The sequence below is a fragment of the Dermochelys coriacea genome, chromosome 1 (assembly GCF_009764565.3).
Source record: "Dermochelys coriacea isolate rDerCor1 chromosome 1, rDerCor1.pri.v4, whole genome shotgun sequence".
Classification (NCBI taxonomy): domain Eukaryota; kingdom Metazoa; phylum Chordata; order Testudines; family Dermochelyidae; genus Dermochelys; species Dermochelys coriacea.
In genome coordinates, this window is record NC_050068.2 from 264,447,967 (window position 1) to 264,464,700 (window position 16,734).

General features: G+C 46.4%; 2 protein-coding genes across 7 annotated transcripts in view; one reads left to right on the forward strand and one right to left on the reverse strand.

Annotated features, from left to right (window-relative positions):
- Positions 1-2,674: 2,674 nt before the first annotated feature.
- Positions 2,675-14,448, forward strand: GSG1 (germ cell associated 1). Of its 3 annotated transcripts, XM_038412798.2 has the most exons (5): positions 2,675-2,993; positions 6,308-6,355; positions 9,265-9,417; positions 9,849-9,960; positions 13,061-14,448. In XM_038412798.2, the coding sequence occupies exons 1-5, from the start codon at positions 2,675-2,677 to the stop codon at positions 13,383-13,385; spliced, it is 957 nt and encodes a 318-aa protein (XP_038268726.1). In that variant the 3' UTR covers positions 13,386-14,448. The 3 variants fall into 3 exon arrangements, 1 of the variants encoding a protein (XP_038268726.1); XR_006277023.1 differs by lacking the exons at positions 2,675-2,993; positions 9,265-9,417; positions 9,849-9,960 and adding an exon at positions 4,911-6,226 and having other exon boundaries at positions 13,061-13,194; XR_006277024.1 differs by lacking the exons at positions 2,675-2,993; positions 9,265-9,417; positions 9,849-9,960; positions 13,061-14,448 and adding exons at positions 4,911-6,226; positions 7,704-8,290.
- FAM234B (family with sequence similarity 234 member B) overlaps positions 14,444-16,734 on the reverse strand; it is a 34,662-nt gene continuing 32,371 nt past the window's right edge. For all 4 annotated transcript variants that reach the window (XM_038412785.2, XM_043502677.1, XM_043502680.1 and 1 more), the window contains exon 13: positions 14,444-16,605. In XM_038412785.2, coding sequence (XP_038268713.1) covers positions 16,600-16,605 — 6 coding nt within the window. In that variant the 3' untranslated portion in view covers positions 14,444-16,599. The remainder of the gene's footprint in view (positions 16,606-16,734) is intronic.

A 16,734-nucleotide genomic window follows, 5' to 3' on the forward strand; every position in this document is an offset into this window, starting at 1 on the left:
CCCTTTGCCCCAGTCCTAAGGTATTTAGAAAATTATGCAGATTCTAAGATGCTGACAAAAATACGGCTGGACAGAATTTTTTTCTCACGGAAAATTTAGATGAAAATAAAAAAAATTGTTTCTGACAAAATTTTAATAGTAATGATTGATTCTAAATCCCTTTTTAGCAAGTGCAAACAGAATAATTTTGACCCAAAAAAAGGCTGAAAAATGGAAAACTTGGTTTTCAGTGGAAAATTTTCAGTTTTCAGGTTTTCTGCTTCAGATGAAAAGCTGGATATTTTTGAGGAAAGCAAACACTTTCAACAAAAAAAATCTGTTTTCTTGACAATCTTATCTTCATCAGAAAAAAGTGTTATTGGACATTTTTCCCCTCAGCCCTGGCCACAAACCCTTAACTAATACTGTGCAGGTGGCAATCCTGGACACTGGTAAAGTCAAACTGGCCTTCAGATTAGAGATTGAATGAGTAACTCTGTAGTGGGGGTAACACCTTTTCCAGTGTCATTAAACAGGGAGGTTGCCGAGTAATTGTCAATGGAGTGGCTCACGAGGAGGAAACAGAATCCTGAGCAATAGACTTTGAAGGGAGAGTGAAGAGCATTCTCAGTAGTTGGGTAGTTTCTTACCTTTGCTCAATTCATTCTGCTTGGGCACATTTGTGCCTCTGGCAGTGTTTTGAGGCTATGTCTACACTTACAGCGGCATACAGAGTACGGACTTTGCACACCTCCACAGCAGTGTAGATGGTGACGCACTGCTTAGGTGAGTAAAGACATGCCAGAACCTTAGGGTATGTACTCCACACAGTCTCTCTATGCCCAGGCAGTGCCTCCCAAGTCTACACTGTAGTGTCCTGCTGCCTCAATGCAGCCCTTCCCCACCACAGGGAAAAACTCTTGCTCTGGGGAAAGGCTCTGGCAGGTGGGAGGCTCCTTGCTGCTGAAGCCTTTCCCCACTGCCCCAATCCCTCCAGGGTCTTTCACTGCCTTGTGTAGCTACATACTGCAGTGTGGATGCAGCCTGATTTTCACTGCAGCCTGCAGTTATACATGCCCTACATGCTGCCATCAGTGTAGGCCTTCTGTGTGATGCAAGGCTAGTCAATCCTACTCCCACCCAAGAGGGAAAGTTGCTCCATCTCAGGCACTGTCCTTTACTGATCAGACTTAATGAGCCTTCTGGTTAACAGCGCAGGGGTTGTGGCCTCCTTGGGCCGTGTCTTTGTAAGTTATCACGAGTGAAGCAGCATTCCGTCTCTCAGTATTAGTTATTTTTGGTGTTTCCCAAACATTGAAAAGGGGGTGGTCCCTGCTTTGGGGAGCTCGTAATGTAAAGGCAGACAGACAAACAGACAGAGGTTAGGGGAAAGGAAACAGCAGGAGGCAATTCATATACCATCACCTCTACCCACGGTGAGCAGCACAGCTGAAATAGGTCTTTAGGAGAATCTTAAATATGGAAAGGTAGGAGCCATGCCAATGAACTCAGCGAGGTTGTACCATGCGTCGGGGGTGCCCCATGGAAGAAGGTACATGAGAAACTGGCAGCTGGACAGATAACATTGAAATACTCTATGGAGTGTTTTGCTGGGAGACCTCAAGAGAAAACCCCAGCGTTCTGGGGGGAAGTGGTGTGGGTTATTCAGCGGGGGTGCTCTTCCCTCAGAGTGAGAAGTGACCCAGTGCCCTGACATACTAAGGTGCTGTTGGAGTTGCTGGCTTTCAAATGATCTGTAACATAGAGGTTTTTATTGTAATTTAAGATCTTCATTACACTTTTTGCAAGAGCAGGGGTATTACCATCCCAGTGCCCCACTCAAATTCTGATTTAAAGGCTGGTAGCTTTCATTGTGGGAAGTGCTGCCTAGTAGGGAGTTAGGTTGGGGAGTCAGGATTCCTAGGTTCTCTTCCTGAGTCTCTGATCTGGTGTGTGACCTTGGTTAATTCATGCAACCTTTCTCTGCCTCAGTTTTCCTATCTGCAAAATGACTACATGCATGTTTACCTCTCACAATGTTGGGCTAAATTAATTAACCATTATCTGAAAAAAAATGCTTTGCAGCCCTCCAATGAAATGTATCTGGGCATTGCAAATGTGCATTGTCCTGGGGTACAATCGTCTTCCTCACTTCCTGCCCAAAGCTGATGCATGGTGTTCCTGGGAGCTGTTTAACTGCTGAGGGATGCCACCTACCTCACAGGTGCTTGCATATCATGACCCTGATCGTTTCATCAGTTTTGTGCACACAGCTTTCGCTGAAGAGAGAAACTCTACTCACTCTGTCACTGAAGGAGTATTCCCTGGAGTCTATGCTCCAGTCCCTTTGTCCAGTCCAATTTTAAATGGCTGAAGCAACCACTTCCCTCGAGTGACTATTCCACAGTCGAAAGGGTCATGCTGTCAGGAAATGGTTTATCATTCCTGAGTGAGGGAATAAGATGCCCTGAGGATGGCAGAATGTCCTGTTTCTCCTCCCTGCCCTGACACACACACACTTACACATTTTGGTGAGATACGACATAGGCCCAGCTCCTCAAAGGTGTTTAGGTTCTGACTGCCAGTGAAATCAGTGGAAGTGAGGAGCCTACATACCAGTGAGGGTCTGGGCCATTGTGTGCGTGAAGGGAGATGCATGGCTGGTATGTGAGTCCTTCATGTTTGTTTGTTGCAGATGGAACTGCTGAAAATCCTGCCCTGGCATCGTGCTGTCTTGGCAGTTGTCCTGAATCTGCTGGCTCTCAGCCTTTCTACCACAGCCTTGCTTGGCAGCTACTGGTGTGTTGGGACTCAGAAGGTGCCCAAGCCTTTGTGTGGCAAGGGCAAAGCCACCGAATGCATCGGTGTCCACATGTCCGGTGACGGAGGTGCTAGCAATTCTTCATCCCAGGATGTAGTGCACTACAGCTGGGAGACCGGGGACGACCGCTTTGCCTTCCGATACTTCCACACTGGCATGTGGCTTTCCTGTGAGGAGAACATGGAAGGGCCAGGTAGCCTCATTCTTATTACAGCAAAATGCCGTTAGTATCAATGATAGGTGCCAGGCTGACAACACTAGGGAAAGGTACCTTCTCCATATTTGCAGCATGGGTATAGATGGGGCAGTGGCAGTGCCTGCCTTCCACCCATACCCGCACACCACACCACCATACTTCATCCCTCGGTGAGGGGAATGATGCGGGGGGAGTTGAATGGGCCTTGGAGACAAGATGAGACTGTTAACAAAAAGGCATCTTGGCACTATTTGTGGTAGGCAGTGGTTTTGTAATGTCCACAGTAATGTCCACATCTGTCCCAGCATGAACTGGAGTAGCCTCCCACCCCCAGTTCATATCATGTTCAGTAGGGGACGGAGTCTATGTGGTGAGAGACAAGATGATGGCTTTTTGCAGTGCTGACCACTGTTGTTGTTTTCATTGCAAGTACCATGACAGGAGGTGTTTTTCTTAAAGCCCCAGGCCCTGGAGTCCTGTGAATAAGAGAGAATTTCAACTGTAATTTTAAAAACATCCCCCCACACACCAAAGTTTCTCTCCCTCAGAGTTGTGGAGAAAAGCTTGCAAACCTGAACCCCAAAGGTGCAAATGACAGAAGGAGTATGAACAAAAGGCTTATCTTTAGAAGCTCATGGTTTGGGGGGAGGTGTGGGGGACACATTCATGCTTTTTGAATGCTTGGCACTGCATTGCTTCATGGCATCTTTGTGCCAACCAGATTCTGCCTGTGCTGGGGGGCTGATGTGGCCCCCAGTGAAATTTAGACTGGTGGTGCTGGTCTAATTTATGGCAACCTTACCAGGCTGCCTATGGACTGCTCCGCAGCCCAGAGCCCTTTAAACATGCCTCCCATCACCCCGACGTGCTCGTCCCCACCCCTGCCTCAACTCCTGTGCTGTAGCTTTTGTCAGCCCCAAGTCACACCTGCTCTGGGGGAATTCTCTCCAAGCCAATCTTTATGGCCTGGCATATCAGGGTCAGAGCTAGCCCCAAAGGTAGCAAACAGTTAGGTTGAAATTAATAACACAGAAATGAAAGGTGTTTTAGCCCACCCCCTTTCCTCTGTGCCAGCCAGCATTCCCCCTTCCTCAAAGGCACTCACAATGGAACTTGTCAGTTAAAGAAGGAATTCTGTGCACTATTTCTCCTTCTGTGATCTGCTGGCATCAGTGCTTGAAAACAGAGAGGTCACAAATTAAAAGCAGAACAACAATTTTAAAAAAGCTTCAGTCACTCTCAGGTCTTGCTGAGAGGACCGGTTTGTTCTGGGCATTGTCAGGAATGGTTCAGAACAGGGTGCACTTAGGTGGGAATGCTTAAAGCTGTGATTAATTTCCATGGCAATAGCAGGGATGAGTTGGGAATGAGACTCCATCATTCAACTGAGTTCAAGGTGTTTTCAGAGCCTTAATGGACCTCTTGGCAGTACTGGAATAACAGTGAGGCATGAAGGGAAGGAGATCTGATAGATTTGGATTTTAGTAATGCATTTAGTACACTTTTTCATGAAATCAGACTCTCAGAATTAATTCAGACTGTCTTGAATATAGCCCCTGTTATGAGTCTTGACAGCAGATTGAAGGACCAGAAACAAAGGATTATGATCAGCTGCAAAGTATTGAGTTGGGGGAAGGTGTCTCATGAGGCCACGGCACAGCTTAGCATTAAGGCCAGTGTTGTTAATAACTTCATTAAAGTCTAGATGAGGTACTGAACAGTGAGTTAATGAAATCTGCAGATGGTACTGAGCTGGAAGGAATCCTGAACACCACTGAGAGGAAAGATATAATATAAAGGGCTTACAGAAATTAGAATTGTGGGCAGAAAATAACAAGATGAGATTCAGCTGGAGAAAAAAGGCAAGCTAATATATATGGGGAAAATTATCTGCCTAGGAGAGATTCAGTGGGAAAGAGAACTTTGGCAAGCAGTTATGCTAAGAGACTTTTAGGGGTTATAATGGATGTGCGGACTAGACAAAACTTTGCACTGGGATATGGCAGCCAAAGCAATTTTGGATTGTATATGCCTAAGGGTGGGGAAGTGATAGTGATTCTGTATTGAGGGGAGTGTCAGAACTTCCTTTGGAGAAGTGGTGTCCTGTTCTTAAGAAAAAGTACATCCTTCATTGGGAAGGAGCTGTGAGCTACTTTCTGTGGGATGAGTGGCAAGTGAAAATTCCATGCCCTAAGTGGGAGCTGGCTCTTTTAGTGCCTGTTGTATGATCTCCTTAGCAGAGGCTGGAATCAACCTGCTGAATGCAGCTAAGAGTATAACTGGCATGAGGGCCCTGGTGGAGTTTAGCCTCCTTCATAGGTGCAGCAGAGACTAGATACAATTCTGGATATTTTTAAAATCTTGGCCAATTAATGAGAACATAATACATTCTACAGACAAGTCAATGTTCATCTTTCTGCCATTGTCAAGAAGCAATGGCTGAGCTTAGTTTAGTGCCTAGGATATTCTGGCCTGTGTGTGTTGAGTGGATTGGATGGTAGTTGATAACTAGCCTGGAGCAATGTCTCTGACTCGCATCAGAAAATTGTATATTAAAATTATAATGGTATTTCTAGTCTATATATGGAAAGTGGATGGGGTAGATTAGAGTTCCATGTCTCATAGTGGGGGGGAAAAAAGGTAGATGGCTTGTCTATGGAGATTAGGATATATTTTGTGGTTTTCTTAGCATAGCTGGAAGTTGGAGTGGGACAAGAAGCACCTCTCTGGTTTGTTCATGGAGAGTAAGAGGAAAAGAGTTGGTGTGTTTGGCAAATATCAGGCAGGCAAATGGAGCATGGGCCATGTGATGAGTTTGAGGGTTTGTAGCCGATACTGGAAAATCATGAAATAGAAGAGTGGGATGGAAGAAAGTTTATGATCTCCGAGCTGAAGCTGGGAGGGGTGAAGTTATAGAGTTAAAGCAGCTTGTGGAACTTCTATGACAGCAAAGGAGCATTTTCTCTCATCACAGCTTTCTTTTAGTGTTTTGAATTTATAGCTATTTACTTATATTCAACTGTACTTAATTTTTTTTGAATGTACACCAGCTTTCTCATAAGAGCCCACTCTGCACTAGACAGATCATTGTCCTTCCTTCCCCACCTTTCTGCACTGGACTCCTAAAACAGATCAAAGCAACCATCTCTTTGGTCAGAAAGACAGCAGACTCTAGGAGACCTTAAGATAGGTAGAGCCTACAAGCTTGAGAAATCAAAGAGGAAACTAAGGTGGAATTTTTTCCCCTCCATCCTCCCCTACCATCTTTTGAGAATCCGTATAATCTGAGCTTGATTGTGTTTGCATTTCAGATGAGAAATGTCGTAGCTTCATTGAGCTTTCACCCCCCGCAGAGAGAGGTAAGATGAGTCTTTTCTTTTTCTCACTAGAGTTGCCCAATGCACCGTCTAGAGATTGGGGAACTTCTGCAGGTTGAGAGGGTGCTGTAGGCACCTAAAGGGTTGGGTAAAATCCTGGCCTATTGAAGTCAAAGTATTGAAGATTTCACCCCAAATGTCTACCCAAAAAGCTAGAAATCTAAACCTTCCTTATGTAATTTCTGGTACTTCCTGCTGTCAGCCCAACTGGAAATGTGGCAAAGACAGCCTCTTTTTTGCTGTGTTTCAGCATGTCTAATCCTGGTCATAAGCTAGAATGCACACAGGCAATCAGTGTACATGATAAATAGTAACACAGCTGTACTATCGACTTGACATATGATCTTGGGCAAGTCACTTCTGTCAAAAATTTGAAACATGGCCACAATTTTGGGTGCTTTAATTTTTGGGTCCCAACCTGAGACACTAGAGTTCTGAATTTCAGTCATTCTGAGCATCCACTACTCCAGCTGAATAGGAGCAGTGGGTGATCAGAACATCTGTAAATTAGATCCTAAGGGTGAAATCCTACCCACACTGAAGCCAATGGCAAAACTTCCATTGACTTCAAGGCCACTATTTTGGGGTACTCACTTTTGAAAATGTTGGTCCTACTTTCTCTTTAAAATTGTGCTAATAATGCATATCCCACCTTTGTAATGCACCTTGAAATCTACAGAAGAGAAACGGAACATGTGAGCAAAGAATTCTTAGTATTAACAAGCTACTTTCCCAGATGCATGCAAGAGACTTGCTTTCATTCTTAGTTTGAGTCAGAAATCTCTACTGTAGGTGTCAAAATCTAAAACACATAGACAGGGCCTGTGGCCAGATTTCCATGGGCTGCTCTGCAGGGCTGAGTTTGCTGTGGGTTAGGATCTGTGTAAGGGAGGGGAGTTTTGTGTTTTGTTGTAGAGGGATTGAGTTCTGGCGGTGGTCAGGGAAACAATAAGTTGCTGTTTTGTTTTATCCTGTTATATTAATATAAATATATAATCTGCCCTGGTCTTCTTGGGAATAACAAATCTGTATTTTTACTGATGGCACTTGTTAGTTAAAAACTGAACTGTAGTCACAATGGGAGCTATTTCTACAGGCTAATTTAAATGTTTGTGCTTTGCCTATCCCCAACCAACTTTGCATGGATACATTATTCAAGCACAAGGTCATCTTCTTAGTCTTTCAGTATTAATTAGTTTTACCAGAATAGTGTGTGTTATCCATGATCCACTACTAGGCTCAATCCTTCCTCACAATAGGATTCCCTACCACTATAAAGGAACAGGCAGAAAGCTTGTATTTAAATTACAGTTATTAATTATTCTAACAGGTAGAACTACAGGCTAAGTCAACTCTACAACAGATGGACCAAAACCAGGAGTGGGAATTACTTGTGAACTTACAGAATGGAAAATGATATCCAGAAACAATTATGCAAGAACTTAGTATAACTAGATGCTTCCTGCTCCTTATCAAAACCTGAACTGCAGAATAGGGAGAAGAGTCTCCCAGTTTACCTTGAACTTCTCCTGCATTGGGTCTATATGGCTTATTTGGAGACAACCCAGAGAGCACTTTTCCTTCACTGGAGTAGCAGCAAGGAGGAGCTGGGCAACTGGAGTCTTGAGCCCTCCTTAGCTCGAGGCTTACAAGGCAGCTCAGGCTTTCCCCATACAATAACTTTCCACCAGCTCCAGGGAGTTGGCTCTCACGTTCTTGGCTCAAAGCCAGACTCCTGATGCATAAAAGCTCAGCTTCTATGCTCAAAGGCAATCCTGTTCGAGCCTTGTTATTTAGCCAAGGCTGAAAAGAAGCTTCTGGAACTGGCATTCCTGGTCTCTCAGGTGACACTGTGATGTCACCTGTCATCTAAGATCTAAAACTCCATCACAGTCCAAATTAAGACTTTTGCTAATTGCACAGGGGATGAAACAGGGCTCCCAAATGTTTGATTTTCAATTGGTCTTGTACAGATCCTAATTAGTATCCATAATATTTTATATAATTGGAGTAGCTTAGAACATCCTGTAGGAGAGCAGAATAATGTCTAGAGAAGTTGAGACACTCTACGCTACATTTAATACAATATCCACATCTGTTGTTATATAGTACAATATAAAATTAGAGATGGGGTGCCAAATCTTGGCTGCATTCCATCCCCTTTTCACTTCAGGAAAACAACTGGTCCTCCCCATCTGAAAATGGGTGAAGGGGGGCGGGGACTCCTTGGGTGGCATAGGGCTGGCATAAGGGCTCTATGTTGCGTTCTCCCCCTATAGTTCCTGGCACAGGGTCATGCCAGAGGTGGGCATGTTGGGAGAAGGAGGGAGTGTAAGTGAAATTCACCGACCTCTGGCTAATTTGAGCTATTGGTCAGTCCTAAAGCCACCTTTCCCCTCCCTTGCAGTGAAAGGTACAGCTCAATTTCAGGGCTAGGGTGTCTATTAGTAGTAATGGTGATTAGAGCAGGGGACTGGGAGACGGTCGATCCAGAACAGAGATGTTACAGGACCCTTGTGTATAAGATCATCTCCTGACTTTTCTGAGCTCTAATCAAGTGCCCTAGATCTACCTGTGTAGAGGACCCACACGAAAGCTATGCAAATAATTTAAACCCTAATTTGAAGTCTTAAGTGGTATATACATCCTCTTCAGGCCACCTGCACAGGGGTGAATGTTATCTCTGCAGAATAGCCACATTCTTTTTAGCCAATGTTTGTATTCACTCTGCATTGCTCAGCAGGATGTGGGGAAATGTCTGGAGTCCTCTCTCTCCCCAGTTTATGATGGGGATCCTTTGGGGCGGGTTAGGGTCAGGAAGGCTGGGGCAAGTCATGACCCCATTTTGTGCTGACTCTGAGAGGTCTCTTCTTTCCTCTGGTTTGTGGCAGGAATCCTGTGGCTGTCATTGGGTTCAGAGATGGTCTACATCAGCTTACTGCTCATTAGTTTCATCCTGCTGCTGATAGAAATGCTGTACACTGGGAATCCAGTCTGCGGGCTGAAGCTCAATGCCTTTGCTGCGGTCTCCTCTGTGCTGTCTGGTTGGTGCTCCACTGCAGACATGGGGTCATGAAGGCATTCTGGGGTGGCAGCACAAGTGGCTCAGGGCAGGGAGTGAAACTCATCAAGGAAAGGATTCAAGAAGTCCTTCAGGGAAGAAAGTGCAGCCAAGACCTCACACATTCATTAGCTTCAGAGTGACAATGGGGGGCAGAAGGGGAAAGGGGCCATGGAGAGAATGTGGTAGTGAGAGAGAGAAGAAAATGGGCAGAGTTGAGGAGAATGAGGAATTAGAGGAGAGACAATGACACAGGGTGGGCGAACAGGGCCCAAGGGTGGAGATTACTTAGCTGCTGAACCTGCTGAGCGGAAGGATGGATTTGGTTCTAAGCCTTAGTCCTAGACAGAAGAACAAATCAGCTGGCCCTGGCCTCCACTGTGACAATTTTGCCTTCCTGTCATCTTGCTTTAGGCCTGCTGGGGATGGTGGCTCACATGATGTACTCACAAGTCTTCCAAGCAACTGTCAATCTGGGGCCAGAGGACTGGAGACCGCACTCATGGGACTATGGCTGGGCTTTCTAGTACGTGAACTGTGAGGCTCTCCACATCCTTATGGCTGTAGGATTCAGTCACACTCCACCTCTCCAGAACCCCTCTACTTAGCCCCCTTGCCCCTGAAGACAGCTCCAGTATGGCTTCCCCAGTGCTGCTTCTCTGTCTTTCTTAGGTGTTTGCCTCAACCCTTGTCTCACACGGTTAATGTAATAGATCTGGGATGGAGGAGGACCAGCTAGGTCACATCCTGTCCACTCCCCTGACTCAATGCAGGATTGCTCCCTGAAACATACATTCCCCAGAGTTTTTTGTCCAGTCCAATTTTAAATGAACCAGGATATGGAGCTTCCATCCCTTACCTTGAGAAACTATCCTACAGTTTAATAGACCTCCCTATTTCAGAAGCTCAGTCATGCCTCTGCTGCTGCTGACAGTGTTGCTGGGGCTACACAACTATTTATACTCATGCTAGCTCAATGAGAGTTAGTGTGAGAGTTAGTGTGAGTATGTGCACACAAGCAGAGAAAATCCCACTCCTCGCTCAGAGTGCACACGTAGCCTAAACGCCAATGTCTCCAGCAGCACAGTGCTCCCTGACAGCATACTAGGGCACTGGCTTAGTACTGAGTCAGAGGGGCAAGCATCACCAAATTAAGTTCCCAATGTTCCCTGCAAAGTCCATGTAAATGCCAACCGGGCCCAATCCTGCTGAGCTTGTGCAATCTGATGACCACCTGGAGCTGTGGGCTAGCGTAAATGCCCTGAGCTTCACTACCAGCCATTTCTCTAGAACTGGATTCATCCATCCTCTCCATTTCATCATAGTTTGCTCATAAAACTGACACACTCCCACCTTTGAATATAAACAGGGGCAAGCTTAGGGCTTGGCCTCCCATCACATCCCACATGGCCATCTGAACCCACCAATGTGGAGGGTTTAGGTGTTGTTTTGCATCTTGTCTATAAACTCATGCCTAGAAACTAGAGTGCCTGGTGCTCTGTTGAAATGATTCACCAGAATCCCTCCTCTTCTGTGGTTTCACAATATGTCTCCATTGCTACCTTCTACGTGGGTTTCCTGTTGCTCACGTCAGTCAGTATAACACTTTTTCTTCAATTATGAGTCTGCAGTCCTGACCCTAGCCACCTTAATGCTAAATCCGACATACTTCTCTGTATACAGCATCATAATGGCTCTACAAAGTTCCATCACCACTTATGCACAGTGCAAGAAGATCCTTATAAATGTAAAAAGAAAAGGAGTACTTGTGGCACCTTAGAGACTAACACATTTATTTGAGCATAAGCTTTCGTGAGCTACAGCTCACTTCAGCGGATGCATTTGGTGGAAAAATTTGGTGCATCCGATGAAGCGAGCTGTAGCTCATGAAAGCTTATGCTCAAATGTTAGTCTCTAAGGTGCCACAAGTACTCCTTTTCTTTTTGCGAATACAGACTAACACGGCTGCTACTCTGAAACTTATAAATGTAGCGAACATGCATTAAGGAAGCTGGCACTGGTGTATCCAAGATACTGAGCACAGTGTCTATTGCTCACTATTGTCCCTATACAGTCATAAGTCACAGGAACATTGTCTCTTCCACAGGATAACAGGAGCCACCTATTTAAGTGGGAAATAGGCATAGTGCTAGAGACCATGTAGTCCCGATAATGGTGTTTTGTGGGTCCGTGGGTATGGCTCAAAGAGGTGTTGGGAAACTCTGGGATTGAGGGACACAACCGAAATACAAAACCTTTCAGACTTGATCAGACCATTTGGGATCCTTCTTCTAGCAGTGGCTAATACCTAGTGCTTTGGAGGAACACAGAACTCCAATAAAAGCATCTGGCCAATAGTGCTATCTTGCAGGGCTAGGAGAGAAGCAGGAAGGTTCTTTCCTGACCCAGACAGTGATCAGCTAATAGCTTGAAGCATGGGATTAGATTATCAGAATTACATTATTGGCCATAAAATGATCCAGACCTTATTAAATCTAGTTGCAATGTTTGGCTTTGGAACCTCTGGCTGCATTGTTTTCCACTGACTATCTGGTTATTGTGTGAAGTATTTTTGCATTGGTTTTAAGTTTACTTGCCGTTAACTTCAAGGGACTTCAAATCAATTCCAGGTCAAAGTATGGGACAGTATAAAAAAGATGGCCTGATCAGTTTTCACTGTGCCCTTCTCAATCTGTTCTCTGAGAAGTCCCTCACTTCTGTCACTCTAAATAATCTTATTTACATATTTCATCTTTGCAAGCCTGGCTGCCCTGATGTGGAGCTTCTTAATCTCAGCTCTGTCTTAAAATAATGTGATCAAAACTGGACACAAATGATTAACATTGTTCTGTCCATTATGACGTTTTCCAAAATGCCATTTTTCATTTTAACTGCAGTTGTATGCTGGGCAGTATCCTCAGTGATCTATGATGAGTCCTGAGTATTTATTCCTTGGAAAATCCTGCAGTTTCAAACCTAGATACATATAAAAAGTTTATTATTTTTAGGGTTTGTTTTCCATGTACGTAATATTGGCTTACTTGAATGTGAAGGGTTATTTTCTTTCTGTAATGATCCTATGAAAAGACAGTTATCAAAAGCTATTTGAAAACAAGACAAAACAAAAGTATCCAACAGGTGCCATCGAGCGTGATTAATGTAACTGAGGACCGCAAAATGAAAAAGATACTCAGGATCTCCCTGGCTGGCCTGTTGCTCTAAGGGGTCTGCCTCGGGATCACGCTTTCCAGGTGCAGATTTTCCAGCATCCTCCTGTCATTTCTCTCGCTGCATCCACTTTTTTCCTTATGGCATTTTCCCCCACCTCTTTCTCTACTGTATGTTATGGATGTAGCAACATTTTACTCCATTGTTTAGGGGAAGGGAAGGGTAATGGAGGCAGGATAAAGATCAAGGGCTAGAATGGTTTGGGTCTGGGCTACAGCTCTGGTCTATTTAGTTGATGTCCATCTCCAGTTAGTGGCCTCTGCCTGGTGTTCCAGAAGAAGGCCATTAGCTCCTTGCAATGCATCTGGTTCATTTTTTGACCCCATCATACTTTTCTGACAATGGAAGACTTTATTAAGGCCCTCATTGCATATGCTGTTCTCCTTCCCCTCTCATAGCATGGCCTGGGCCTCCTTCACCTGCTGCATGGCCTCTGCTGTTACCACTCTCAACACTTACACCAAGACTGTGCTGGAGTTCAAGCGTAACCACATCAAAGGCTACGATGGGAGCTTCAAGGACCGGTCACAGCACCACCAGTGCTTCATGCAGCAGCAGCACCACAGGGAGCAGATGAGCAGCTACTACCAGCCGCGAGACAAGCCCCTCCACTCCATCTCAGAGGGGGTCGACTTTTATTCCGAGCTGCAGCAGAAGGTGCTTCAGCAGGAACCTGAACTAGACGAGGTCTTGGGACAGTCCATCGGGGAAGATCACTGTTAGGGAGGGGGGAGCAGGCTGTTTGGGAAGCGGTAGAGAGATTGAGGTCTGAACCAAATACTAGTATCATTAACAAGTTCCCTAGGGTTCTGGTTCCTTTCTTTAACACTTCTGGGGGGCTGGGAGGAGGGGAAGGCATGTGGTCACCGCTATTGATGTCTCTGGGGAGCACTGCAAGGACACTCACAGTGACATTGTGGCTTGTGCTACTAGAGCTGGTCTGCTCTGTTGAGGGCAATGGTACCATGTCAGTCGGGAATGGTAAATGCACAGGCCATTTCCACTGGAAACTGTTATGCCACCCACGCTGCCATAGGGGTGCTATGGGAGCCATTCCAATGCCAACAGTACCACAAAAATCGAAAGGGTACAGCCAAGGGGACAGTACCAGCTGTCAGCAATTATAAGGGTGAGAGTCTGGAACTTTCCTTTTGATCACAGCATTTTGACCTCCATGTTAATAAACCCCTGAGGCTTTGGGCTATGTATGCCCAGCTCTATTTGCCACACAACTTAAAATGGGTCCCATTTTTCAAAACACCCAGTAGGCTGGAGAATGTCACGTCTGGCCCTTTTGGATTTTACAGTGAAACTCCTTTTGAGTTAAACTGGCTCCAGACCCTCCCCCAGAACAGCCAGAGAAATCGCTTCAAACTAGGAGTGTCCCACTAGAACAGGGATAGAAAGAGGGTCTCATTCCACACTTGCCTTCCAGTCACCTCTTCCCTCCTCCACCCATCAATCCCCCTTTTAAAGCATCCTCACCTGTGGTATCTATCACCTCCAGCCAAGTCCTGTCTGCTCCCGTCCCCTCTGAGGCGCCCTTCTACACACTGTGCACCCAACCCCCTTCTCTTTGGGGCTCCCGTCTATCCTCCTTGCTCCATTCTTTCCCTCTTCAAGACCCCTATTCATTTCGTTCCCACACAATCCCCTCAGAGGTGCAGTGGTGAGGTCCTGCTCGCTCTTCACTCCCCAAATGCCCTTGAGGGAGCCCCTCCCTTAACAAAAAGCAGTCTCCCTTCCAGGCTAAGGAAAACAATGGTCACACACAAAGGGGATGTTGTACATGATATTTATTTGTTTCACTGCAGTTCACAGTTCCCAACAATATACAGACAGAGTCTTACTTCACAGTGGGAATGCACAGGAGAAATTCACAATATGGGGGAGCTAGCATCACTGGACATTGACTATCATGCCTAGGAGTTTAAGGAAGCACCTCAGGGGAATTACTCCTTCGGGTAGTGACTCACCAGCCTTTCCCAGCAAGATGGGGTGGGGGGGGGAAGGAGGAAGCACATCCCTGTTCCTAACTTGCCTACTGGTACTTACATTCAGCCACCACCAGCCAGCCCGATTTACAAACCAACCAACACATATGAACACCACACCCAGCTAGAAGAGAATAGAGGCCGGGCAGGTGCCAGGACCAGAGTCCCTTGTTACAGTTGTGCTAATATTTACAAAGATATTTACACACAAATACCATTAAACATATACAGACTGTTCAAAGGCTCTGGCATTAATAAGGAGAGGCCCAAAGCCCAGCCTCGGGGTTGCAGCTACCCCTGAAGAGACTGTACAGAAGCATTTCACTGGAGAGAGAGCAAGAGAAACAAGCAGTGAGGAGCTGGGCCAAGAGCCCAGGGTACAGAGCCAACCACACCCATAGCTCATGTGCTCTTTTAAAAGGAGGTGCCAAACTGTGCGCTCTACTCAGCACTAAGAAACGAAGAACTGGAGGAAAACAAATGGGACATGCTAGCTGGAGGAGAGAAAAATGTACCAAGCAGCAGCCAATTGGCCACTTTAGGGCTACAGTTGCTTGGCTCTGCCAAATGTAAAGGGCCAGCCCGAGAGAGCCATGCTGGGAAACCAGTTCCTATAAGAGGGCACCCTGCAACGGGGAGAGTTAGTAGGGGCCAGACGTCACCAAGGAGGCGTTGTCCCTATGTCACAGGAGGCTTTATGGACACTCCAGAATTGGAGCACAGGCCATCACACCCCCCGAGACACAGAGATTACATTTCATAGAATTAAAATATACTGGGGACAGATCTGGCTTTTGCACTGCGAGGAAGGTTGCGGGGGGAGAGTGATAATATAAAGCCCATCTTAATCCTCTCCTGATTCTGGGGCAGCTGGGAGTAGCACAGGTCCCCACTGTTAAGTCAGAGCAGCCTTCTGGCTATTCTAACTTATGCTACCTGGTGATGGCCATAAAGGACCAAAACTGCAGCTGGGGATCAGTTCAGAAAAGGGTCTCCTGGCTCTACCCCCTGCCTCCAGCCCCTCCTCCTATGCAAGAAGCAAGGGGTTCAGAAAAGCCTTTACACCATCTGAGGAACCACTTCACACTGCTGAGATATTCCTGGGGCCACATATCCAGGCTAGAGTCTGCCAGAGGCACGGCAAAAAGTGGTTGCACTCCCCTGTTCCTGAGGATCTGGCCCACTTCAGTTAACAAATTTGCTTTGGGATCCAAATGGTGTGATGTTGTTGTGAATATTGGGCATGTTTCTATGGAGCTCTGGGCCCGCAAACAAAGCAAGGGGAAAGGGCGACCTAGGAATGGGGAGCCTCTCCACCAACCAATTCAACCTGGTTGGGAGGGGCAATTGGAGTGGGGACGTGGAACCTTTCTCCTCTGGAGCACACATTCCCAACTTGCCAAGGGCACAGAGGGCTGGACGGTTCAGGAGACTGGGAACTGGACATGGAAAAGGGGAGTGCCCTGGGGACTGTAAAATAAAGAGGTAGGACAGCTGGTGGAGCCTCCATGACCAGCCCTGCCACATATAAGCCAGGCAGAGGCTCCACTACAAAAATACAGAGATTAGAGCAGAATGGCAGGAAATGCTGGATGGACACAAATGGGAGCTTCCTGGAACCAGTTCATAAATTAAACATACAAAAATATACATGTATCTATTCACAGCTCTACTGCTCTGCCTTCTCATTGCCATGTTACCTGGAAGGAAGCATGCAGGCAGGGTGTGGGGGGGAAGGGGTCACATACAGTTCTCCCAGTGGTGGCATCTGGCAATGGCAAACCCGGCCCTGCCATTCCACAGCAAGTGGGGGGTGGGGACAGAGAGAGTGCTCAGTCCCCACTCCCTGGGCACAGCGGACGTCCTGAGGAATCGCCGAGCAGCTCCCCGTGCCCCACCCAGACCACACGTCCACCTGGCTATTGAAACCTGACAGGCCAACACTAGAACTGGAGAAAGAGAGAAAAGTCATCAGCTAGGCAGAGAAACGGGCTCATGGCCAGGACTCTACTAGCCCCAAGGCCAGGCAGGGGACCCCTGCCTTCCCCATGTTCCCCACTGCCCATTGTTCCCTCCCC

Bases quoted from the DNA above. Each gene is read 5' to 3' on its own strand.
- GSG1 (XM_038412798.2), top strand. From the start codon at position 2,675: ATGGAACTGCTGAAAATCCTGCCCTGGCATCGTGCTGTCTTGGCAGTT. The intron at 6,356-9,264 runs GTAAGATGAGTC...GGTTTGTGGCAG, and splicing joins TTCACCCCCCGCAGAGAGAG to GAATCCTGTGGCTGTCATTG. The intron at 9,961-13,060 runs GTACGTGAACTG...CCCCTCTCATAG, and splicing joins GACTATGGCTGGGCTTTCTA to CATGGCCTGGGCCTCCTTCA.